Source organism: Ovis aries, chromosome 15 (genome assembly GCF_016772045.2).
Source record: "Ovis aries strain OAR_USU_Benz2616 breed Rambouillet chromosome 15, ARS-UI_Ramb_v3.0, whole genome shotgun sequence".
Taxonomy (NCBI): Eukaryota; Metazoa; Chordata; class Mammalia; order Artiodactyla; family Bovidae; genus Ovis; species Ovis aries.
In genome coordinates, this window is record NC_056068.1 from 60,729,574 (window position 1) to 60,757,035 (window position 27,462).

A 27,462-nucleotide genomic window follows, 5' to 3' on the forward strand; every position below is an offset into this window, starting at 1 on the left:
AAATTATGAGATTCAGGCAATGAGAAATTAATAATGAATTAGCATGTTTATACTACATATAGGAAAATGTGTTTTAATGCCTAACAGAGATATCACTAAGTAGTATTTAATAGATAAGGAGCCAGTACATTTGTCCTAAGAAATGAAAATGCACTTATGTGAAAATAAGTTATATAATTGTTAAACTTCATCAGTCTAAATGGTACCTGGATCAAAAATCAAATAACATTTTTTTAACCCCAGAAAATATATACTTTAAGATATAACTTATTTTAACATATTTACACTTTACAAATAACTTATTTCAGATTTCCTTTGTAAGTTACAGCACAGCCCACCGTTGAAAAGATATAAAGTGGGTGACTACCTATAGTGTAGGGCTTTGGGGGTGGGCCAAAAGACTCTGACCCCAAAATACTTGTTCCAACTTGCCATTACTACCTGAAATTCCAGTTATAGAATTGTTCTTTGTCACAATTAAAACACCACAGCTCTATGAGAGAAAATAATGTTCAGCCTTATTGGTTATTGACCTTTGAGGCTATGATTTTCAGCCTTGGCTTTCTGGAATTCCTCAGAGTGCCTGGGCTAGGGCTGGTGGAGAGGGGAATGAGTGCGGGGAGTTGTGGTCCCCAGTGGGAGATCAAACCTGACGAGTGAGTCTGTGGGGGCAGCCACCATCCTGGCTTCCAAAGAAGTAGATCCTACTTTTATCTGCTTTACACAGCACATTCCAAGAAAGAACTTTGATTTAAGAGGGGGGAAAAAAAAGGTTTGAAAACTATCTTAGCTTGGAAGAAAGTGTGGTACGCCTTTTTCGTGAAGAAAGAGTGGTACCTGATAGCCTGAATTGGGGGTTGGAAGTAGGTATGGAAAGGGACCAAAGATGAGAAGGCAGGCAGGATGGCCCTCATCAGCTTCACAGTGGGTCTGTCGTCTTTTCCTTTAGCCACTTAAAGTCACATTTCACTGTTTCGTAATAATTTGTTTTTAAAGGGCTTTCCCCCAACCGCATTTTTGACAAGGTAAAATTTCTAAAACAAGGTGCAAAATATTGTCTCTTTGTATCCATTACAATTCTCACTAAATTCAATATATGTAAATGTTCAAAATTATTTAAAACAAGGTAAAAGTGTTTGTCATGTTTTAGGCCAAGTAATTTTAATAAGACCTTTATAAATGAGAGTATTTCACAGTGAAATGGAACAAAGACTTCACTTTGTTTAAATTTATTTAGTGCCTAAAATTATAGTTAAATTGGATTAAAATATCAGGTGGGTTCTGTCAATAGCTGAATATAATATGACATATTATATACCAGACTTTGGAAAGTAAATATTGTTTAAAAGTTTCTGGGCTCAATATATTTCTTCTCAAGGAAAATAGGGGCTTTTCTGATGAGAAAAGCATAGTCACATCCCCCCAGATTCTATTCTACTAAGATAATGAATATTATACAATTAAATATGAGCCACATCATCAGACTTCCAAAATTCTCAGCCTCAGACATCATATTCTCATCTTCTAGTTGAGTATATGTGTTTTTAATGCTATTTGGTTTCTTTTTTATATATCAAATATGCCTGTAAAACTAATTTTCCCCCTAATGGGAATAGACACTCTGAGTAACTAAAACCTATGCAAAAGTTATTTGTCTAGAGCAATCTATTTTTATTTTTTTAATTCATTTTTATCATAAAACATTATCAAAACTGTAGGTAAAATCTTAAGTAGGAAGAGATGCTTCACTTCATTTGTACTTATTAGAAAAGCTGCATTCATTTCTACCTTCAGATGATGCTTGATAATATTCATGGTGACTCAGGCTAACATAGATGTCAGTGGGTAATCTAGGGGACGGGAGCATATGTAGGAAGTGGATCTCAGTGACTTGAGCGTCTCAAACACTGTGAAAAAGCTAATTGAGAGGTAAAAACAAATTAACTGCTATGGAGAAGGACAATCTCCCTGAGAGAGAGAGTGCACCTGCAGCAGTAAGGTTCAGTGGTTGCATTTAGTCTGTGTAACTGCTGGGACAGTAATCCAGCTCTGGCCTGTGGACTTTCCCTGCTGACTGCCCACCTGGCAATTCTCTGGGCACCTTCAAGGCTGTCAAGAACTGCACAGGGAAAGCCTGTCTCATTACAACAGCTCTGCATGTGAGCTTAGGTACCGCCCAACCAATTGCTCTTCCCAGGTTTTGATACAGACGCAGTTTTTCAGTTTTTCTCTTCATTGGGTCTAGGAAGGGAAGATTGGATCTTCCTGCGCACAGAGATTTAACCTGGCTGCAGATGCCTGTCAGGAAGTAGGCTACGGTGAATATAGTGGTATCACCCCTCCCGCAATACGCCACAAAAAAAAAAAAAGAAAGAAAATAAGGCAAGATGGAAAAGAGTAGTGGAAAGAAAAGAAGGTGAGATATTTCAGTGCCTACTGTAAATGGCTATTCATGAGATGTTGGTAGGTATTCATGAGTCTCAAGTTTATTTGCCTTCAAAATGGGTAGTCCAATATTTGCCTTCTTAGTGAAATCTACATATGTAAACTGATTATCTCCATCACATCTTGTCCAACATTTTATAAATGTTCTTGAAGTCACAACAATAACACTGAATATTCCAGTTATACTACTCTAGACACAATTCCCTTGAAAATGAAGTTTTTAAGTTGGCATGTTTCACTACTTAGAGCATATCCTAAATTTGTTGTCCCCCTGTTTACTCAAATAATGTAGGTGATATAACAGAGCAGCTCAGAAATTCAAAAACATACATTGGATAAGTGGTTTAACAGAAAGACAAGGTTCAAGGAATAAGGACAGAATAGGGATACAGAACAGTGATGACACCATACCAAAAAAACACCTCATCACTTGACTTCAGTTATCTCCTTTTACTCATTTAATTGTTCCACAGATTCTTAAATATTTAAATAAACTTTCTACTAAGCTTTATATATGATTATATATGGATATATACAGTGAGAAAACTTTCTCTTTTTTGAATGATCACCAAACAGAGTGTACTGTGTGTGCTAAGTCACTTCAGTCATGTTCGACTCTTTGTGACCCTGTGGACTGTAGGCTCTTCTGTCCATGGGATTCTCCAGGCAAGAGTATTGAAATTGGTTGCCATTTTCTCCTCCATCTTCCCCAACCAGGGATTGAACTGCATCTTTTTTGTCTCCTGCATTGGCAGGCAGGTTCTTTACCATGAGTACCACCTGGGAAGCCCACAAAACAGAGTACAAATCTCAAATGTTTCCGGGTGCCGTTGTGCCTTTGATAGAGCAAAATCAAGTCTCCAAAACATAAGAAAGGCCTGGAAGGTATTAAGGATCAAAACTAGCACCTTTTTTGTTATCGGTTAAAGTAAACCACTTTCTAAATATAAACAAACCTGTAAGTTAAAATGAAACTGGAGTAAAAATCTGAGCAGACCTACACATTAATTTTATCATCTTTGAAAGGTGTCATATTGTTCCAATTAAATAATAATAGACTTGAGCTCAGAAGGTGTTCCAGGTCTTTCTGCCTCTTCCCACTATACCTAGCACAATGCCTTGTGGACATATGTATTTAATAATGCATGAGTTTACCGGACGATTCATTTAAAATTTTCTCCTATTCTGTAATTGGAAGAATAAACATTGTTAGATACATACTACCTAGAGGAGGCTTCCGTGGTGGCTCAGACAATACAGAATCTACCTGCAAGGCAGGAGACCTGAGTTTGATCCCTGGGTTGGGAAGATCTCCTGGAGAAGGAAATGGCAACCCACTCCAGTATTCTTGCCTGGAGAATCCCATGGACAGAGAAGCCTGGTGGGCTACAGTCCATGAGGTCACAAAGAATAGGACACAACTGAGCGACTAATACTTTCACTTTCACCTAGAAGATGAACAAGGTGCTGGACAAAGTCATTTTTTAAAAGTAAATATCTGAATTATCTCTTTTTAAAAACCTAAATTTTTCATGCTAGGGAAGAATATGATAACCAAGCAATACAAAAATATAAATGCTAAAAAAAAATCTCCAAATCACAGACCTCTGATTCTTGTTTTTAACAGGTTACTAAATTCCACCATATTTTGCTTGCTTACAGCTAGAGTGGATTCATGTGAAGTGAGTGAAAATTAAGCTTCAGTACCCGTATCTTGCTCCAGTTCTGAGTGCTGGGAGCTACAGAGCATCAATATATGGGGTGGAGAAGCCAGAGAGTAATCAGGGAATATTTCTATGTAAGAATGTCTGATAAGCTGCCTTAACACATCTCAGAAAAAAGGATCTGAATCTCCAAGTCTGTATTAACCTGTTGTGATTTATTTTCTCAACCTAAATAAATACCCACTTTCAGGCCTAATTTTAAAGAAGCGCCTCTTCCCCAAATTTTACAGAAACTGGCTCTGCCTCCACTGGCAGTAAATGGAACCCTAACCACAGATGATCATTGACCAGCTGTGTATGAAAAGCACTAATTTCAGCGAAAGGACTTCCCTGTACCCATCTTTCGCTCACTCCCTGTGTCTTCTCCCACCTACTCACACATCCCACGCTTGGCTCATCAATTCCCAGTCAGATCATCCACTTTTCTACTAGCTTTTCCACCCACCATCCCCTACAGATTTGCTAATACCCTTTCCTATCAATTCTTTCTTTCCTGCTCTCCCAGGGAAATGCTAACATTTCTGACAGCATCTCCATGGGGATGAAGAGGAGGAGGAGTTGCGGCGAATGAACAGGGCTGGGAAGGCAGAAGTCACGGAGCCATGGCTGTAGCAGATGTTCTTATACGGCCTGAAGGTGATGGCAGTGACAGGGGCTGTGGGGTAAAGAAGGTTTGGAATAGTAAGCAATTGCTCCAAAAGCTTGTTACCTGAAGGGCTTCATAAATTATGCCACAAACTGAGTGTGACCACTTAAGGCAAGGACAATAAGAAATCTCATCACCCTAAAAGGTGTTAAGATGTGATGGAAAGAAAATGTACCAGAACACAAAAAAGGTGCACACTGTGGTTGTGACTACACGTGAGTGCACATGGAAATGATTGCACAGGTCATATAAGGACTAATGTGAATATAGGTGATATAACTTTTTTCTAAAATTCTTCTAATGTTGTGTTTTCAAATTTTTTTTTGTTTGTTTTTAAACAAGGAACTTTCCCATGGCAGGGGCGGACTTCAAAACCTAGATGGTTCTCAGTCTTCTGTCTTATACATCTATTTGAACTTGGTACCGTATTATGCAAAGATGGAACTGAGGCAATGTGGAACACTGAGTGTGTCTTTTTAAAAAATGATTGTCTAATATTAAGCCCTAACCAAAAGCTGCTGCTTTTAAATTATCAATGAGAGATATGATGACGAGGAGAAGCTCAATGAAGAAGTGAAGGCAACCACACACAATAAGAAAAAATGCACCAGGGGATTTTTGAATCACTCCCTGCCTACAGCTCCTAGTTGAACACCTAGAAGCTCTAGAAGATGATGATGACTCCAATATATTATGTTTGGTTCTTGAAGCTGAGCCCTGGGCTCATATCTGCATTCAACAGTAATGTAAATCATCAAACAAAGTAGAAAGATATTCATTCTGGTCCCATCACTTCATGGCAAATAGATGGGGAAACAGTGGAAACAGTGACTGACTTTATTTTTCTGGGCTCCAAAATCACTGCAGATGGTGACTGCAGCCATGAAATTAAAAGACACTTACTCCTTGGAAGGAAAGTTATGACCAACCTAGACAGCATATTAAAAAGCAGAGACATTACTTTGTCAACAAAGGTGCGTCTGGTCAAGGCTATAGTTTTCCAGTGGTCATGTATGGATGTGAGAGTTGGACTTTAAAGAAAGCTGAGCACATAAGAATTGATGCTTTTGAACTGTGGTGTTGGAGAAGACTCTTGAGAGTCCCTTGGACTGCAAGGAGATCCAACCAGTCCATCCTAAAGGAGATCAGTCCTGGGTGTTCATTGGTAGGACTGATGTTGAAGCTGAAACTTCAATACTTTGGCCACCTGATGCAAAGAGCTGATTTATTTGAAAAGACCCTGATGCTGGGAAAGATTGAAGGCAGGAAAAGAAGGGGACGACAGAGGATGAGATGGTTGGATAGCATCACTGACTCAATGGACATGGGTTTGGGTGGACTCTGGGCGTTGGTGATAGACAGGGAGGCCTGGCATGCTGCAGTTCATGGGGTCGCAAAGAGTCGGACACGACTGAGCGACTGAACTGAACTGATTCATTCCAATTCACTGTTTTATCAAGATGAAGAGAAAAGGGGGGAAATAAGTTTTACTAGAGCCACGGCTTACAGTTATAAATGGAAAATGGACTGATTGATTGATTGATATATCATCTAACAGTCTGCAAAGCTCATGCTATAGATGGAATAAAGTTGTTTATAACCACAAAAGTCCTGGCCTTTGCACAAAGTGACTCAGAGGTAACTGGGCTAGAGACAGTGCTCCAAAAAAGGGCAGCTCATTCACACTCCATGGAAACAGTCTGGCCAGGCTACTGATATGAACTTATTCTGGAATTAACAGAGGACAGTATGCTGCTAGGACTCGTGCTCAATATCTCTCCAATTGGAAATAGCAAATTCTCTTCACCTAGAGAGGTCTTCCCTTGTGGCTCAGCTGATGAAGAATCCACCTGCAATGAGGGAGACCTGGGTCCAAACCCTGGGTTGGGAAGATATCTTGGAGAAGAGAAAGGCTACCTACTCCAGTATTCTGACCTGGAGAATTCCATGGACTGTATAGGCCATGGGATCACAAAGAGTTAGACACAACTGAGTGACTTTCACTTCACCTAGAGAGTACGAAAAACTCCTCAATTCTAAGAGATTTGCAGTTCTGAATACTTAGGGTATACTTTGCTAATCCAGTTTTGTCTCTACTACCTGGCTATTTCAGATGTAAGAACTAGTTTAGAAAACTACAGATCTCAATGTCTTTTCCAGCAGTCCAAACATCTACTCCCAAAAATATGGGGGTTGGAGGGAAAGGAGAGAATACATTACTACAAATAATACACAATAGTTTAGTTATAATGTTCCATTTAATTATATATGAGAAACATGTCAATCACTTAGGCCATCCATGACCAACTACCCTTTCTAAACTAATTACTGGAAACTCCTCTATGCCCTGTACTGCACACGACCCTGCCTTTCCCCACTCAGTGGTTACAGGTGGTTGAGTTGATGTCAGGGACCTAGATAAGGCTGGACTGATGCAAACAGATTCTCTCTATACATGATTTAAACTAGGAGACACAAAGACTCTATTCAAATGAGGATGACCATTTAAACTAAAAAGTTAGGGCCAGAACAACAACAAGGGGCCACAATTTTCCTCGTATACAAACAAAGGAGTAAAAAGAGAAAGCCAGCTTGCAGAAAGAAAAGAGAAATTTCAAAGCTCAGAAAGATGAGGAGAGGGAAGATCACAGGGCTTTAGGAGAAAGAGGTATAGAAAAGAAATTACTTTCTTGTGAGAATCAGCTGTATTTCCTGGTTTTCATTTCTGTGAGATATCTTTACATGTTTTCAACAAACACTCCTTTTATTTGAAATGGTTTGAAAGGGTCTGTGTTGCAGGTAATTGTTTTCCTGTAAGCACAGTATATCTATCATAGAGCTGATGGGAAAAGATGAAGCTCAAAAAAGGGGAGAAATAAAATGAAAGTTCCCTATACCCTTCCTGGCATAGCTCTGACAGGGAAAGGCAAATGTTGAGCTCTGAAACAAAGAAGTATTGTTTGCAGAATCTTTAGTTTTGTGTTGCTTCATTTTGTTTTTTCATTATTTTTTTTTCCTTTTTTAATTGAAGCATAGTAGCTCAGATGGTAAAGAATCCACCAGCAATGCAGGAGACCAGGTTCAGTCCCTGGGTTGGGAAGATCCCCAGGAGCAGGGAATGGTTGCTGAGTGCTCAGTCGCTCAGTCATTCTCCAGGCAAGAATACTGGAGTGGGTTGCCATTTCTGTCTCTAGTACCCACTCCAGTATTCTTGTCTGGAGACTCCCTTGGACAGAGGAGCCTGGCCGGCTATAGTCCATGGGTCCCAAAGAGTCGGACACAACTGATTAAACACACACATACACACACAGTTGACGTACAACTTTAGTTTCAGGTGTACAACATGGTGATCTGATACATATACATTATGAACTCATCACCATGATTAAGTTTAGTACCCATACATCATCATATAAAAAAGGTATTGTAATACTATTGACTATGGACTTCCCTAGTGGCTTGGACAGTGAAGAATCTACCTGCAATGCAGGAGACCCATGTTCTATCTCTGGGCTGGGAAGATCCCCTGGAGAAGGGAACGGCAACCCACTCCAGTATTCTTGCTTGGAGAATTCCATGGACAGAGGAACTTGGCAGGCTACAGTGCACAGGGTTGGAAAGAGGACACGACTGAGCGACTGACACGCACACACATTGATTATATTCCCTATGCTATACATTACCTCCCCTTGGTGTATTTATTTAATAACTGGAAGTTTGTCCTTAATGCCCTTCATCTAATCTGCCCAGTCCCACACAACTCCCACCCTTTTGTAACCACAAGTTTGTTCTCTATATCTAAGTCTGTTTTTGTTTTATAGGTTCCACATATCAGTTCAGCTCACTTCAGTCACTCAGTCATGTCTGACTCTTTGCAACCCCATGGACTGTAGCCCTCCAGGTTTCCCTGTCCATCACCAACTCCCAGAGCTTTCTCAAACTCATGTTCATTGAGTCGGTGATGCCATCCAACCATCTCATTCTCTGTTGTCTCCTTCTCCTCTTGCCTTCAATCTTTCCCAGCATCAGGGTCTTTTCCAATGAGTCAGTTCTTCACGAAACTATGAGCCATGCTGTGCAGGGCCACCCAAGACGGACGGGTCATGGTGGAGAGTTCTGACAAAATGTGGTCTACTGGAGAAGGGAATGGCAAACCACTGCAGTATTCTTGCCTTGAGAACCCCATGAACAGTATGAAAAGATTCCACATAGAAGTGAAACCATGTAGTGTTTGTCTACATGTCATTTCATTTAGCAAAATGCTCTGTGGGTCTATCCATGTTGCTGCAAATGACAAGATTTCATTCTTTTTATGGTTGAGTAAGATTCCATTGTGTGTGCGTGTGTGTGCGTGTGTGTGTGCGTGTGTATGCACATATAATATACACAAAACATCTTTATCCATTCATCTATCAATAGATACTTAGGTTGCTTCCATTTCTTGGCTATTGTAAATAATGCTGCAATGAACATAGCAGTGCATATATCTTTTCAAATAAGTATTTTTTTTTCTTCCTTCAGATAAATGCCCAGAAGTGGAAGTGCTGAATTGTATGGCAGTTCTATTTTTAACTTTTTGAGGAACTTCCATACTGTTTTGCATAGTAGCTACACCAATTTACAATTCTACCAATAATGTTCGAGGATTTCTTTTCTCCATCATCCTCGTTGACACTTGCTTTTTGTTTTTTTTTTATAACAGCGATTTATGACAAGTATGAGGTGATATCTCATTGTGGTTTTGATTTGCATGTCCCTGATTAGTGATGTTGAGCATCTTTTCATGTGTCTATTAGCCATCTGTATGTCTTCCTTGGAAAAATGACTATTCAGGTTCTTTGCCCATTTTTTAAGTAAATTGCTTGTGTTTCTTGACACTGAGTTCTTTATGTATTTGGATATTAATCCCTTCTTGGATACATCCTTTGTAAACATCTCCCATTCAGTATTTTTTTTTTCATTTTGTTGACAGTTTCCTTTGATGTGCAAGAGCTCTTTTGTTTGGTGTAGTCCCATTTATTTTTGTTTTGGGTACTCTTGCTTGAAGATCTCCAAAAATATATACTGCTAAGACTAAGGCAGCACACAGGAAGCATAGTTCTTCTATGAGTTTTATGGCTTCAGACCTTAGGCGCAAAATGGCAGCCTGGATCTGTAACCAAGTCAGAAATCAGCAAAAGAACTACTGGACTACAGGAACACTTGACCTTGATGTCTTGAACATCACTTCCTAAACCTTTAGCTGACTAGCACAGACTATAAGAGATACGATATTAAGAACAGGTGGCAAGAATACACAGAAGCACTGTATAAAAAAGATCTTCACGACCAAGATAATCACAATGGTGTGATCACTCACCTAGAGCCAGACATCCTGAAATGTGAAGTCAAGTGGGCCTTAGAAAGCATCACTACGAACAAAGCTAGTGGAGGTGATGGAATTCCAGTTGAGCTATTTCAAATCCTGAAAGATGATGCTATGAAAGTGCTGCACTCAATATGCCAGCAAATTTGGAAAACTCAGCAGTGGCCACAGGACTGGAAAAGGTCAGTTTTCATTCCAATCCCAAAGAAAGGCAATGTTAAAGAATGTTCAGACTACCACACAATTGCACTCATCTCACACACTAGAAAAGTAATGCTCAAAATTCTCCAAGCGAGGCTTCAGCAATATGTGAACTGGGAACTTCCAGATGTTCAAGCTGGTTTTAGAAAAGGAAGAGGAACCAGAGATCAAATTGCCAACATCTGCTGGATCATCAAAAAAGCAAGAGAGTTCCAGAAAAACATCTATTTCTGCCTTATTTACTATGCCAAAGCCTTTGACTGTGTGGATCACAATAAACTGTGGAAAATTCTGAAAGAGATGGGAATACAGACCACCTGACCTGCCTCTTGAGAAACCTATATGCAGGTCAGGAAGCAACAGTTAGAACTGGACATGGAACAACAGACTGGTTCCAAATAGGAAAAGGAGTACATCAAGGCTGTAGATGGTCACCCTGCTTATTTAACTTCTATGCAGAGTACATCATGAGAAATGCGGGGCTGGAAGAAGCACAAGCTGGAATCAAGATTGCTGGGAGAAATATCAATAACCTCAGATATGCAGATGACACCACCCTTATGGCAGAAAGTGAAGAGGAACTAAAAAGCCTCTTGATGAAAGTAAAAGTGGAGAGTGAAAAAGTTGGCTTAACGCTCAACATTCAGAAAACAAAGATCATGGCATCTGGTCCCATCACTTCATGGGAAATAGATGGGGAAACAGTAGAAACAGTGTCAGATTTTATTTTCTTAGGCTCCAAAATCACTGCAGATGGTGACTTCAGCCATGAAATGAAAAGATGCTTACCCCTTGGAAGAAAAGTTATGACCAACCTAGATAGCATATTTAGAGACATTACTTTTCCAACAAAGGTCCGTCTAGTCAAGGCTATGGTTTTTCCAGTGGTCATGTATGGATGTGAGAGTTGGACTGTGAAGAAAGCTGAGCACCAAAGAATTGATGCTTTTGAACAGTGGTGTTGGAGAAGACTCTTGAGAGTCCCTTGGACTGCAAGGAGATCCAACCAGTCTATTCTGAAGGAGATCAGCCCTGGGATTTCTTTGGAGGGAATGATGCTAAAGCTGAAACTCCAGTACTTTGGCCACCTCATGAGAAGAGTTGACTCATTGGAAAAGACTCTGATGCTGGGAGGGATTGGGGGCTGGAGGAGAAGGGGATGACCGAAGATGAGACGGCTGGATGGCATCACAGACTCGATGGACGTGAGTCTGAGTGAACTCTGGGAGATGGTGATAGACAGGGAGGCCTGGCGTGCTGCGATTCATGGGGTCGCAAAGAGTCGGACACGACTGAGCAACTGAACTGAACTGATAAGAGATAAATGATCATCTGTTTATCTTGGAATTACATTTCCCCAAAGGTCAATTTCTACATGGTAATACTCTCATTCAAAATGTAAACAAGGAATTCTCCTAAAGAAATAAGTTATAGACAGAAAATGTAATGTTAACCATGTTACTTGCAGAATAAGCCTGAATATTAAGGGGAACTGTAGAGATAAAGGTTGATCAAAATACAATTATTTTGAATGTTAATAACACTCAAATATAAACATAATCAGAAGGAAATAAAGAGTTGCAGTAATGGTTCTTCAGAGGGAAACGTGCTTAGGTTAATTTAATTTTACTAATTATAGTCTTTCAAAATATGAGATATGAGATTATAGAGCAATCTTAACTTGATATACTTAATATGGATACACTATTATGATAAAAGTATTTACCTAAACTTCCAGTACAGAAACCACTTTAGCTGAATATGAATTATTTTTTCTCTTCCAAAGATGCAATAGCAAAGAGTAGTCTAGGATATTTAGCTATCTTGTCCTGACAGATAACCAATTCACCTTGTTTCCCAGTATATTCTGAAGTATTGATTCTACCAAGTGAACTCAGACATGTGTCACACTTATCCAATACAGACCTTTTTCCTTGGAAATGCAGTTTGAACATCAATCAGTCACCTGGCCTTTCACCTCTAATTCTTATTGCCACTGTCTGTCAATTATTAAAGCTTGTCCATTTCTCCAAATAAGTTATTTTAAAAAACTGAAATACGTAGTGACTCCTGTGAAAAATATGTTTCTTAGAAAAGCACATAAATGTTCAATGATTAAATTTCTTCATTAAAATTACTTCTCTGGGTTGAAAACTAAAGTTTATAAATCCATATTTCAAAGACCTCTAGATATTTTCTTTTAAAACATAGTTCCTCAATGGTAATATTAGCACTTGTAATCCAAACTGAAGTTTGAGGAAGACAACACAAAAAGAAATTCAAGCTGAGTGGCATTGTTACAAGGGTCTCCAAATGGAGCAGAGTGTTTTGTCTCTGTCTGAACCCATTGACAGTCACAGAATGACACCCACCTTGAGCTGCAGGCCTCCTGGGATAAGAGTGTTTGCTGGAAGGCTTTTAATGTGTTGGTAGACATAAGAGGAGAATTGCTCCTGCTCAGCCTGTAATTGGGGGCCAAGTTTAGAGAGATGACCTCTGTTGCTTTTGATAGCTGTCTGCAATTCATCAATCAGCCTGTTCACCTGAAGGGGTTAAATTACAAGCGTTGTTAGCAAGTAGTAATTGTTGATGTCACACCTATTAGATTTTTGAGTGCCTAGTTTGATGTGGGGGTAATGACTTCAATATAAGAATTTGAGCATAGATCTACGTTCAAGTAAAGTGAACAGATGATACATACATTCCTTCATTAACAAATTTTATTTATGGGAAGATTTCTAATTTAAAAAATATGGAACAGGTACCTATTTACAATTGCTTTCTAGATAGAGAAAGAAACATATACATCTTACAAGTTTGCCAAGGACTTTTAAGCTGCTTAACAGAATAAGACCACTCTAAGACTTTAAATAATCAAATATATGTATCAATGACAATATTTAATTCTATTTTATATACCTTCCTTTCTAGAGTATTTTATTTTGCCATCTGAAATTTACCTTTAAACTTTTAATACATATGTTAACTTTATTAACATTGTGTGGGCCTTTTAAATGAAACAATTTATTTTCTTCCTTCCAAATGCTTCAAAATATCATTTTCCAAACTTCATAAATAAATTTTTCAAAATATCCATACTTTAAAGACAATATTCTGAATATTCTAGACAATATTTTGAATATATATATATTTCAGAATGATGCATAGAATTTTTTCAGAAATAGCAAAGGTTTAGAGACATTTACCCATTGTATTTAAATTTCTAGATTTCTAATCAACATATTTAAGAGACACAAACTTGACTTATGAATTACTAGAAAGACATGCAGAGGACTCAAAAATAGTAAGTTAATATTTTAATCCATATAGTTAGTAAATGATAATCATTACACTTCTTTGACTTTTCATTATGCTATATAACCTTATATCCTAATAGATTGGATTCTTACATAAACGTTGATAGATATAGGGTAGTGACCAAAAGAGATGAAAAGCAGAAAAGTTCAGTGTATCCATGACTCCTAAAGTGATCAAATTGGACCCATTTAGAGTTATGAATGACTCTGAACAGGGCATGGACTTTTTGAAATCTTGAGTTAAAATCCTGACTCTTTCATTTGCTGACTGAGAGATTTTGAACAGGTAATAAGACCTTCATCCATAAGTGAGGACTAATATTGACCTTACCATACTAAGAATTAGATGTCAGACTTTATTTTGGGGGACTCCAAAATCACTGCAGATGGTGATTGCAGCCATGAAATTCAAAGATGCTTACTCCTTGGAAGAAAAGTTATGACCAACCTAGACAGCATATGCAAAAGCAGAGACATTACTTTGACAACAAATGTCTGTTTAGTCAACGCCATGGTTTCTCCAGTGGTCATGTATGGATGAGAGTTGGACTGTGAAGAAGGAGGAGCACCGAAGAATTGATGCTTTTAAACTGTGGTGTTGGAGAAGACTCTTGAGTGTCCCTTGGACTGCAAGGAGATCCAACCAGTCCATTCTGAAGGAGATCAATCCTGGGTGTTCTTTGGAAGGACTGATGCTAAAGCTGAAACTCCAATACTTTGGCCACCTGATGTGAAGAGCTGACTCATTAGAAAAGACCCTGATGCTGGGAGGGATTGGGGGCAGGAGAAGAGTATGACAGAGTATGAGATGGCTGGATGGCATCACCGACTCAATGGACGTGAGTTTGAGTGAACTCTGGGAGTTGGTGATGGACAGGGAGGCCTGGCGTGCTGCAATTCATGGGATCACAAAGAGTCGGATACGACTGAGCGACTGACTGAACTGAACTGAACTGAAAGAATGGACAACACAGTGGCTAACCTATATAGTCTCATGTACATGTTATATTGTTACAGTGTTTACATTTTTAAATAGAGTAGTTTTCTGCATATTAAGTTTTACCCGTCTTTCTTGCTCTTGAAAGTATCACATAGATTCTCAACCTTACTTCAACATCCACAGGTAAAATAAGAAATCGTTCTTCAAGAGTCTCTCATGTACTGACAGTTCATTCTCTTTCTGTCTCAGCTAAAAATATGGCATTTGTCCAATCAACTCTAATGTTAAGTCAATGATTTCTATCCCTCCCACAAGAATTTCAGGAAAGTAAATGAAAGCAAGTTTGTACTGTTATCCATATGATTTGAATACTTACTTTTCTATTTTGCCTAGTTACTTTGAAACCTCTACATACAATAATGATATTATGTATATAAACGTATATAATACTCAACTATATTTAACTTTTCCCAAGAATGATGTTAAAGTGCTGGACTCAATATGCTAGCAAATTTGGAATATTCAGCAGTGGCCACAGGACTGGAAAAGGTCAGTTTTCATTCCAATCCCAAAGAAAGGCAATGCCAAAGAATGTTCAAACTAGCACACTACTGCACTCATCTCATACGCTAGCAAAGCAATGCTCAAAATTCTCCAAGCTAGACTTCAACAGTATGTGAACCGAGAACTTCCAGATGTTCAAACTGGATTTAGAAAAGGCAAGGGAACCAGAGATCAAATTGCCAACATCCATTGGATCATAGACAAAGCAAAAGAATTCCAGAAAAACATCTACTTCTGCTTCATTGATTATGATAAAGCCTTTGACTGTGTGGATCACAACAAACTGTGGAAAATTCTTAGAGATGGGAATACCAGGCCGCCTTATCTGCTACTGAAAAATCTGTGCACCAGTCAAGAAGCAACAATTAGAACCGGACACGGGACAACAGACTCATTCCAAATTAGGAAAGGAGTACGTCAAGGCTACATATTGTCACTCTGCTTATTTAACTTATATGCAGAGTACATCATGCGAAATGCCAGACTGGATGAAGCAAAAGCTGGAATCAAGATTGCCAGGAGAAATATCAATAACCTCAGATAGTCAGATGATATCACTCTTATGGCAGAAAGCAAAGAGCAACTAAACAGCCTCTTGATGAAAGTGAAAGAGGAGAGTGAAAAAGTTGGCTTAAAACTCAACATTCAAAAAATGAAGCTCATGTTATCTGGCCCCATCACTTCCTGGCAGATAGACGGGGAAACAATGGCAACAGTGACAGACTTTATTTTCTTGGGCTCCCAAATGACTGCAGATGGTGACTGCTTACTCCTTGGAAGAAAAGCTATGACAAACCTCAGCAGCATATTAAAGAGTAGAGACATTACCTTGCCAACAAAGGTCCATCTAGTCAAAGCTACGGTTTTTCCAGTAGTCATGTATGGATGTGACAGTTGGGCCATAAAGAAAACTGAGCCCTGAAGAATTGATTCTTTTGAACTGTGATGTTGGAGAAGACTCTTGAGAGTCCCTTGGACTGCAGGGAGATCAAACCAGTCAATCCTAAAGGAAATCAACCCTGAATATTCATTGGACGGACTGATACTAAAGCTGAAACTCCAATACTTTGGCTACCTGATGAGAAGAGCCAACTCGCTGGAAAAGACCCTGATACTGGGAAAGATTGAATGCAGGAGGAGAAGGGGCAACAGAGGATAAGATGGTTGGATGGCATCACCAACTAGATGAACGTGAGTTTGAGCAAGCTACGGGAGCTGGTGATGGACAGGGAAGCCTGGCGTGCTGCAATCCATGGTGTTGCAAAGAGTTGGACATGACTGAGCGACTGAACTAAACAGACTTTAGAACTTTAGAAGAATTTTAGAAGCATTATATGCATATAAGAAAACTAAATTATTCCTTTTTTGGGGGGGTGTTTTTCTTATTTTCCCCTATGTGACTAACCACTTGCTTTCTTTAAGCAATGCTTTCTTCTAAATAAAATGTTGGCAAACTTCTTTGTAAGAGCCAGATAATAAATATTTTCAGTTTTGTGTTAAAATGTCTCTATCAAAACTTCTCAACCCTGGGGACTTCCCTGGTGGTCCATTGGCAAAGGCTCTGTACTTCAAATGCAGGGGCCCCAGGTTCAATTCCTGATCAGGTAACTAGATCCTACATGACACATCTAAATATTCCACATGTTGCAACAAAGATAGAGAATCCGTCGTGCCACAGCTAAGACACAAAGCACCGAATAAATAAATAAATATTAAACAAACAAACAAACAACCATTTGACCCTGCAGCTGTACTTTGTAAGCAGCCACAGACAATATATAAACAAATTCACAAGGCTATGTTCCAATAAAACTTTATTTAGAAAAACAAGCAATGGGCTGGATTTGGCCCCTCGGCTGTAGTTTATCAACCCTTCTTGTAAACACATATATTTCCTGTCCTTCCTTGCTTTTCTTATAAGTAATACTCTGGCCCAAGTCTTCATCTCCTCATCCCCTCCCATTACTGGCATCATCAAAATAAATACTGAGTGGTCCCTGTCCTAATCTCTCCCTCTCTAAACCATCCTGCCATCTCCACCTCATTAATCTACCTTCAAATATTATAATGAACCTTCCAAGTAGCTTCTCCTCCCCTCCTACACTTCACCAACCCTACTGCCTTCTTCATCTTGCTCTTCAAGATTTAAGACTTTTTCTTACTTTCTGGAACTTGCTTCCCAAATACAGTTAAGTCTATGAAAAAGTTGCAAAACTTAAGATATGGCAGTGATAACTAATGCAATTTTAGTCAATGTTTTCATCTTTATCTTTACCATACTACCTTCTAGCAGTATTATCCTCAAAGATGATGGATAATAGTATCTATCATACCAAAGCTAGAGACCAAAGCAGACCAGGTGACTTGCTCTTACAGTTATCTGACAAAATTAAATCTAATATTCAAATGCTACTTGGGCTTCCCAGTAGAGTAAAGGCAGTGGTAAAGAATCTGCCTACCAATACAGGAGACACAGGAGTTGCAGGTTTGATTCTTGGGTCAAAAAGATCCCCTGGAGAAGGAAATAGCAACCTACTCCAGTATTCTTGCCTGGAAAATTCCATGGACAGAGGAGCCTGAGGGGTTATAGTCCATGGGGTCACAAAGAGTGGACAAGACTAAGCATGCACACTACTTCTGGAAAGCACCGATCCTCTCTGAACCTGTACCTGGTACCATATAATTCAAAAAGAAACAACTTTATGTAGTCTTCAAAATATACTAAGCAACATGCAATATATTTTGCTAGTCAATAATACTTCTCTCTTTAATTTCATATACTGTACCTAATGCTATAGCAGGAGAAGGCAATGGCACCCCACTCCAGTATTCTTGCCTGGAGAATCCCATGGATGGAGGAGCCTGGTGGGCTGCAGTCCATGGGGTCACTAAGAGTTGGACATGACTGAGTGACTTCACTTTCACTTTTCAGTTTCATGCATTGGAGAAGGAAATGGCAACCCACTCCAGTATTCTTGCCTGGAGAATCCCAGGGACGGGAGAGCCTGGTGGGCTGCCGCCTATGGGGTCGCACAGAGTCGGACACGACTGAAGCGACTTAACAGCAGCAATGCTATAGCACGCCATAAAAAGAAAAAAAAAAAGGACTTTCAGGCTTTGATTTGAGAACATTTTTATACATGACTGGCTTTACTGTCACAATTCATAGCCTTTCATTGATAGGGGATTTCATGTGACATCAGAAATCAACCAACCATACAATTGATGATGTCATTTGCATTCTAAAGGGCTATTGGTTAGAGCCTTAAAGTTTCATTTCCTATAAATTCTTTGTTGCTTCAAAAAATTTCTCTATCATTTTTGCTATTTTCCTTGGCTGTATGATTATCTGTTAATGTATGTGAAGCATAATTATACTAATTATGACCTATTTTTTAATAACTTGAAATTGTAAAATAAGATGCCATAGCAAAGCTTAACTTACATCTTAAACATAGGAGAACACATATCAAGAATTCTGCCACTGATGTTTTGATGAAGTTTCCATCCAATTTTATTCAAACTTTGTTACTTTACATATTCATAAGGCCTTTTATTCTGAAAGTGCTACATTTTTCTCAGTTATTATGATAACATGTCATGTTACCCTTAAAGATAACACTATGCATGAAATAATTCATATACCAAAATTGAGTAGGTAAAACAATATTTCTGAATCATTTTACATAACACGATTTTTTTCTTCAAATCACAGATGTTGCTAAAAGGGGGAATATGTTTAAAATTCTTCATCATGAATCTTTTTTTCGTGCAAATCCCTTTTTTTCTCCCTCTCTACAAAGGCAGTGTGAATGGGGGTGAAAAAAAAAGACAAAACTTGACCTTTTGTGATCCCAGCATTAATGGGTCTGTTCATAATTCAATCTATGTGTGTGTGGGAGCATCCATGTGGAAACATAGAGGCCTGAGAGACATAAAGCCTTTCCCTTTAAACATTATCTGACCCTATCAGTCCCATTCACAAAAGAAGGCTTACGTATGCATATGCTGAAAAAAATGCACCATCTCATTGTGCAGCAGAAAGCCTACACATTCTACTCCTCATTCTCTGTGGAAATGCAGCACGGAAGTGACACTTGTACAGAATTTGGGAGAGTGACAAAAGAGCAGAAGGTAGCAAAAAAAAAAAAAAATTGAGTATTCTGATGAGGAAACAAACTAAACTTCTGAGAGAATGCAAATGCACACCTGTCAATAAACATACACGTGGGGCAATTTGGTTGTGTTTCTGTGATACATTCATGCAACTCTTGAATTTAATTAAAGTCTCAAGATGATTTAGAGTAAGCACAAAATATTATTTGATTTATAATCATTCTTAAGTGTATACCTATGAAAGGTGTACATTCTAAACCATACATTGTGAATACTGTATTTTAACTATGACGAATGACTCTTTGAGGAGCTCCTGGCTTTTGAGTGAGGAAAGTTCCTCACTCCTCCCTCTCTGAGTGAGCATCTAGCTTCTCACTAGATGTTGAGTTTAGCTGTTGGTCTGAATGCTGTGTGGTTTTGAGCCCATATATGTCAGTGAGGAGACTCCAGAGTACTTTGTGCTAAATTGTCACTTGGAATCAGCACAAAAGGGCAGCAGCCTCCATGCTAGGAAACACCATCTGGGCATACAACATATGGGATGGTCTCAAAGGCAGGTCAGTGCTTAAACTTAAGACCAAGACACTTTCTAATTTACAGCATAATTAAAAAGAACCAGAAGGGGAGCTGGGAGATAAAAATAGGTGTTTTAAACTCCCTAAAATCTCTTATTTGTTTCAGGTACAGAGTACAGTGTTTTTTTAGGCCGAGAAGTGAATATAACCAGACTTGATGAACAAAGACTAGAAAAGACATGGGAACCTCTGAGCAAAATTAAGTATCTCTTAACCTTACCTTAAAATTAAGGATGAGCTACAGTGTAACTACCAGGAAAACTGAAGTATGTACCATCTCTTATTCCAATCACTGTCACTACTCTCAACTTTTTAATGGGAAATTATTTTGGAAGGAGTTCTACCTTGTTTCCAGCCAGAGGTCATTTATGCACTGCCTTTAGGCCTATTTAAGAGTCCAACATTCCCATCAACTCATGGGGAAAGGGGTGATTGAAAATAAAGACATTTTAAAATATTTTTATAACTTACTTAGCAAGAAGGCTATGATGAAGGCAATAAGGATGATGTCAACTACACCTTTTGAGGAAGCAACAAGAATGAGCTTCACAAGCCCCTTACTACAGAAGCATAACTGACCAAGAGTCCAAGCTATTACACTTTTACATCCATCACCAGGTAAGCACCAATGGCCAAAGACACTAAGACAAATCTCATCCAGGGAGTCACAACGCCCCTCTGATGGACAACCTTGACTCAAGCATGTGTCACCAGTTTGCCACGTGCTCCTCAGCTTGCACAACAGACTTCTACCAAGTCTTCCCTTCCTCTCTCCTTCACTTGAGTTCAAGCCTGCATTTCAGTCTGACAGGTCTCCCAATATTACTTAGAGCTCTCCCCAGTATGGATTTTAATAGAAGAAATGCCTGTGAGAGCATTGTTGTTGTTCAGCTGCTAAGTCATGTCAGACTCTTTGTGACCCCATGAACTGCAGCATGCCAGGCTTCTCTGTCCTTCACTATCTCCCAGAGTTTGCTCAAACTCATGTCCATTGAGTCAGTGATGCCAACCAACCATCCTCCGTCACCCCCTTCTCCTTCTGCCCTCAATTAAAACCCATACACATTTTAAGTTCCATCTTGGTGTCAACTTTTCAGAGAATCTGGAATGACACACTTTTAAACTGACAATAAAAAATTACATTGGGATATCCAGCAGATCATTTCCAAAAGGCTTGCTCTACCTCAAAGTAGTCTTATGATACATATATTATTATTATTCCCAGTTTTCATATGGAAAAATTATGTAAAATAAATTAAGATTTTAAGATAAAACCAAGGTAGTAGAACTCTAAATTCAGATTTTATGATGTTTACTTTAGGTTTTGAAATACATCTAGACATAATATTTTTGTAAAATTTTTAAACTGTGGGCAAAAAGAAACGTTGAAACAATCTCCTCATCCCCTACATTTTTTCTTTTCTCTTCACCATCATGATTTAATATCTCTGTATATGAATTAGGACAAAACTTGATGTCACTGACTTACACATCAAAATACAATCACCATCAAATTAATGTCATAAAAAGTATTCTCATAGTGTATGGAATGTATTTAGAGATTATTACACACACACACACACACACACACGTTTGATTTTTGAAGCAAACAAAAGGCATTTGGAGCCGTAACTGATTAAGCAAATATATGACTAAATAAGTCCTTTTGAAGGAGGAATAGTGATGGATGTAAGTACCAAATAAACATTAAGCTGATAATAAAGAATGAATGTCAAATAAGCATTAATAATGTTGAATTTTATAGAAAAAGTAATTTGCATTTCCAGCTTTGCTAACAAGGTGGCATTAAAGATGATATTTTTAGTATAATGATCATTTTCTTGTACCACGTCAAGTTTTCAGTTCCATTGAAATATCGAAGCGCAAAATAACTATAATATTTAAAATGTAAAAAACAGTTAATCTGTTCACATTCTTTTAGACTGTTTTCTATTTATTCTCCAATAACTTGTTACTATAGATATAATTTTAATTAAGCTAATTCAACTAGAGATTTTTATTTGCATTTCCTAAAGTTGACCATATCAACACATATGATAGATTCATTTTAAATTTACTGTGAAAATTTAATAAAACTCTTCTGTGATAATCACACAGAGGACAATATCTCTTTATAACTAACAACCTAGTTTTTAACTTGTTAAATTAAGTGTAATCACTTATAATATTAAGTGAAATGAATCAGAACTATAACAAATCTATAAAATTATTTTTGTTTTTTGAAATATTTTATACTGAGATTTCTAATCAATGTTTACAATATAATCTTGAATACTGCACATATATAAGTCTCAAATATTAATATAGTCTCTAACTTAAAAAGTTGAATTCACTCAGGAAAATTTGATGCGTTACACCTGTTCATCTATTGTAAAATACACAGCTAGCAAAGGAAATGCAATTACAGTGATAAGAAAATATTAAAACCCTAAAGCTTGGATAGATTTCTTTGCCAAAATGTCAAAAGAAAATTACATGAAAGTTTATTTTTAAATATTCATGCTCTCTTATTCTTTAAGTTGCTTATAGATTTTATTTACTGACAGCAGTACATGGAAATTAGCAAATTCATGATCTTTCCTCACAAAGATTAAATGCTTTTGCATTCCAGAAAACTACATGAAAATCATTTTCCCCTTTTGTCTAACACCAATTTTGTATTATTGTTTCATTTATGGAATATGCTGTCAACTTCACAGCATGAGCTTTGGAGAGAAGAAGCCTTGCTTTAATAGTTCTTCATTACAATATTGCCTACAGAATCTTATGATTAGCTCACTTAGCCTTGACATTTATAAACTACAGTTTTTTTGAGATAAGAGATAACATTGCTAACATACCTCAAATACAGAAATATAACTCTATTCCTAGAAAGTCAGAAAATAAAAATAAAGACTTTATCATTTATTTGAAGTTCAATAAAATTGTAATATTTTTCCTATACTAACATATTCTGTAATTCCCAGATTCTGGTTGCATGTAATAATTTCCTCATTTAGGAAATTTATGAGAAAACATTTATAAGTAGTATAAGAAAATTATAATATGATTAATTCCTTCAAGAATATAATTGTTTTTCAAGGTGACTATATCAATAAAACAATTTCCAGTTTTGACCAGTTTTTTTCATTGTTCTTATCAGATAACTATTGTTGGTTCACTACCAAACCCAAGTAAAAATTGTCTTAATTTTATAATTAGTACTTATTGCAGTTTTACAGTACAGAAAAATTAAGTTCCTTACTTCTGCTTGTGCCTGACGGTGTTCTTTCATTGTCATTGAAAGAATGACTTTTTCAGTAACTTTCCCTTTCTGTTCATTCACAGCCAGTTTCAACTAGGAAAAAAAAATAAGCAAATGACATGAAAAATGGCATATATTGACAACTACTAGCAACATTTATTCAAACAACTAATTTAGCACTACCATGGAAGGTGATTTCAAATTAATTTGGTCTATATGTATGTGAAAATTAATTTGACTTAGATTAAGTCAAAATGTTTTTATATTTAAAGCATTTAGCACTGAATTTTGCATTTCCACTTTTATTGTTTTTAAGCTCACTAAAATATAATTTGGGAGGGGGTTCCAAATAGCAAATATTTGACACTGGTGAATACTTTTTAAAAGCATTTCTCAGAATTAATATAGCAACATTTTTAAAATTAGGCTGATATTTTCTGTACAGTGTTTCATTGCCAGTAGGGAATAAATTGGTTGCTGTTATGTCAGGATAAGAATTCAAGGATATAAACCAAAAACAAATGTCAATTCACTCTAGAACAGTTCAAAATGATTTACAATATTTCAGAGCAAAGCGTATGCTGTATCTTAAAATACCTAACAGTTACTTCCAACCTGCTCCATGAACAGAGCCACATAAAGATTTTCTACAGTATTGCTACAGACTTATGTTACAAAAAAGTGAATGTGACTCATTCTTTATAAACTATCCCCATCAAAACAAAATGCTATTTCCAAGAAAAAAGGAAAAAGCTAAACTCACACAATAATATTCACTCAAGAGAGCAACAGTGTAATACAGAAACTCCTAAACTGAAATACTTAACAATTCTTAAGCAACAGACATGCCATAGCGTATCTTCTTATTGAATATTAAGAATGAATAATGATCATGCTTTTCATTTTGTTTTGTTAATGATGTTGTTGTTTTAAATACGCTTTCTCAATAGTATGCCTAGCAAATCATGTTTGAGTTAACATGAATCTTAAATCTATACCCTGCCTGAAGACCCACTCCTCTACTTGGGATAAAATGGGGGCAGGGGTCAATGCTATAAGAATAGTATCAAATCTGTAAACTTTTCTTCCACTGATATGAGACATAGCTCAGTATATCAGAGATTCTGTTTTGGTAGAAGGGGAAAACCTAAGGAATCCTTAGGTGATCCTGAGGATCACCCTAGATAAGGAGTTGACAAACATTTCCATAAGAAATATTTAGGTTCTGGGGAGAGGGAAACAGACAAGTCTCTTTTGCAGTTACTCAACTCTACCCATGTAGCATGAAATGGGTGAGTGAGTGAGTGAAAGTTGCTCAGTCATGCTGACTCTTCGTGACCCCATGAACTGTAGCCCACCAGGCTCCTCTGTCCATGGAATTCTTTAGGCAAGAATACTGTAGTGGGTTGCCATTTCCTTCTCCAGGGGGTCTTCCCGATCCAGGGATCAAACTTGAGTCTCTCACATTGCAGGCAGATTATTTACTGTCTGAGCACCAGGGAATGTAGCATGAAGGTGAAGGTGAAGTCGCTCAGTCGTGTCCGACTCTTTGCGACCCCATGGACTTCTCCGTCCATGGGATTCTCCAGGCAAGAATACTGGAGTGGATTGCCATTTCCTTCTCCAGGGGATCTTCCTGACCCAGGGATCGAACCCGGGTCTCCCTCATTGGAGGCAGACGCTTTAACCTCTGAGCCACCAGGGAAGCCCGTAGCATGAAATACATAATAAATAAATAAATGAGTGTGGCTATGTCCCAATAAAACTTAAAAAACCAAACAAGTGGCAGACTGAATTTGGACACCAGGTGATGTTTGCCATTCCCTTTCCTAGATTGAGAACCACTAAAAACAAGTTAAAAAAACATCATGTGGTATACATGATAACTACAGTTATGACACAACATGGTATATTTGAAAGTTAGTTGACAGTAGGTCCTAAGAGTTCACAAGGAAAAATCTATATGGAATGATGGATGTTTAAACTTACTGTGGTAATCATTTCACAATCTATGATGTTCAAGTCATGTTATTCACTGTAAACTTACACAGGGGTCATATGCTAATCATATCTCAATAAAAATGGGAAAATACCATCATGTAAGACTGTTCTTAGAACCAGTCTCCCAAAGGAATATATATTCTCCTGTGCTAAAGTAATACAGAAAAAAAGGGGGAAAAAAAACAGAAAAAAAATAATAAAGTAATACAGAAAATGTAATATTATAAAAAGTCAAATATCAAACTCAACTTCTACATATGGAAGCCTATGTGTAAACTGTCACCAAGATCACCTTTTCTTTAAAAAATTAATTTCCAAATGTAGAAACATCAGAACAAATTTTTTTGAAGGGAGCAAAACAAAACAAAAACAGAGCTAGGAAACTCCTTGGTGCCACAGCAGTAAGTCCAATTCTAACGAGGTCTCCTAGGGCTGTGACATTTAGACCTGCTTTCAAGTAACTTTTTAAAAAGTAGGAATTCTTTACCTCTAAAACGACTACAGTTGGAAAAAATCAGCTCATTCTTATATTCAATTCATAGCACTATCCTAATCTACATAAGTTGAGGGGAAAATGCTATTAATATTACTGAAAAGCATCACAAAGACAGTACCAAACAGAGAACCCAGTACGATAGTGAGAAATAAACTGTCAACAAAACACAAGGACACATACATGGGGCTTTTTCTGAAAAGACATCAGACATTCTAAAAGAGATACATCTTAACATAATCATCTAGAGAAAATTACTGAAAGTAAAAAGACAAATTAAGAGAATGTATTTTCTAAAAGCATCTCTTCCTCAAATTCCAGACACAATAACAATAGTAAGATTCTTCTGTAACTTTGGAGGAGGACATTCTGTTTCTTCACTAAGACAAAACTAGATGCTTTTGACTTGCTGTTCTCATATAACATACATGAATTGATTTTCTGTCAATGGACTTCAAATTTCTGAGGCTAATTTTCGTGTATAAAGAGGTAGAAACTTCAAATTAAAAATAAAAAACAAACAGGAAGGATGAACCTTAAGGGCATTACCCTATAAGAGAAAGATAAATAGCAAATGAATGATCTCATATACATATGGAATCTTAAAAAAAAAGCTCATAGATACAGAGAACATTGGTGGTTGGCAGAGGTGGGAAGGGGGTTGAAGGGTGGGCAAAATGGATGAAGGAAGTCAAAAGGTACAAACTTTGAGTTATAAAATGAGTCGTGAGGATGTGATATACAGCATAGTGACTATAATTAATAACAGCATGTTACATATGAAAGTTAAGAGAATACATCTCAAAAGTTCTCATCACAGGAAAAATAATCTGTAACTATGAGGAAGGTTAACTAGACATTGTGGCAATCACTTTTTAATATATCAGGAGAAGGCAATGGCACCCCACTCCAGTACTCTTGCCTGGAGAATCCCATGGACAGAGGAGCCTGGTGGGCTGCAGTCCATGGGGTTGCTAGGAGTCAGACACAACTGAGCGACTTCACTTTCACTTTTCACTTTCACGCATTGGAACAGGAAATGGCAACCCACTCCAGTGTTCTTGCCTGGAGAATCCCAGAGACGGGGGAGCCTGGTGGGCTGCCGTCTATGGGGTCGCACAGAGTTGGACATGACTACAGCGACTTAGCAGAAGCAGCAGCAGCATGAAAAATCAAATCTCTACCAAACAGAGGAGTGGAAAATCAAGTCACCATTTTCTAATTATATCATGGCCTTTTTTTAAAGAGAGAAAATACCCACAAATATTTGGTATATACATCAACACTTAACAAGTTAAATATGAAGGCTTAATTCACCATTTTTATCAGAGTTTGCCACTAAGATCTTAAAAGGGTATAAGTAACAAACACTGGCTTTCCAAAACTAGGTTAAAGTTGGCTCATTCAATATTAATGGTAACCAGAAAAGAACAGTCAAGGGACTAGTCAAAGACAGTAGCAGATATGGAAGAAACAAGGAATATGATGGCTCTGTCAAAGAGAAGTGAACAAAATGATTCAAGACAATGATCCGGTTAGAGAAACAACATTAAAAAGGAGGAAATTCCCCTCAAACAATCTGTCTATGAATTAAGAAAAGAAATCCAAAAATACACCTGAAACAACAGATCCCAATGAAATGACTTCTAGTGGTGGTTGCCTTTTAAACTATAGTTTACATAAAACTATTAATACTAGGGCTCCCCTCATAGTTCAGTTGGTAAAGAATCTGCCTGCAATGACGGAGACCTGGGTTTGATACTTGGGTTGGGAAGATCCCCTGGAGAAGAGAAAGGCTACCCATTTCAGT

General features: G+C 37.7%; 1 protein-coding gene across 2 annotated transcripts in view; it reads right to left on the reverse strand.

The window, feature by feature from the left end:
* Nucleotides 1–27,462, reverse strand: part of DCDC1 (doublecortin domain containing 1) — a 476,813-nt gene that overhangs the window by 239,849 nt on the left and 209,502 nt on the right. For both annotated transcript variants that reach the window (XM_060400033.1, XM_042233308.2), the window contains exons 9-10: nucleotides 23,159–23,251; nucleotides 12,754–12,924 (exon numbers count right to left, since the gene is read on the reverse strand). In XM_060400033.1, the coding sequence (XP_060256016.1) occupies nucleotides 12,754–12,924; nucleotides 23,159–23,251 (264 nt within the window). The remainder of the gene's footprint in view (nucleotides 1–12,753; nucleotides 12,925–23,158; nucleotides 23,252–27,462) is intronic.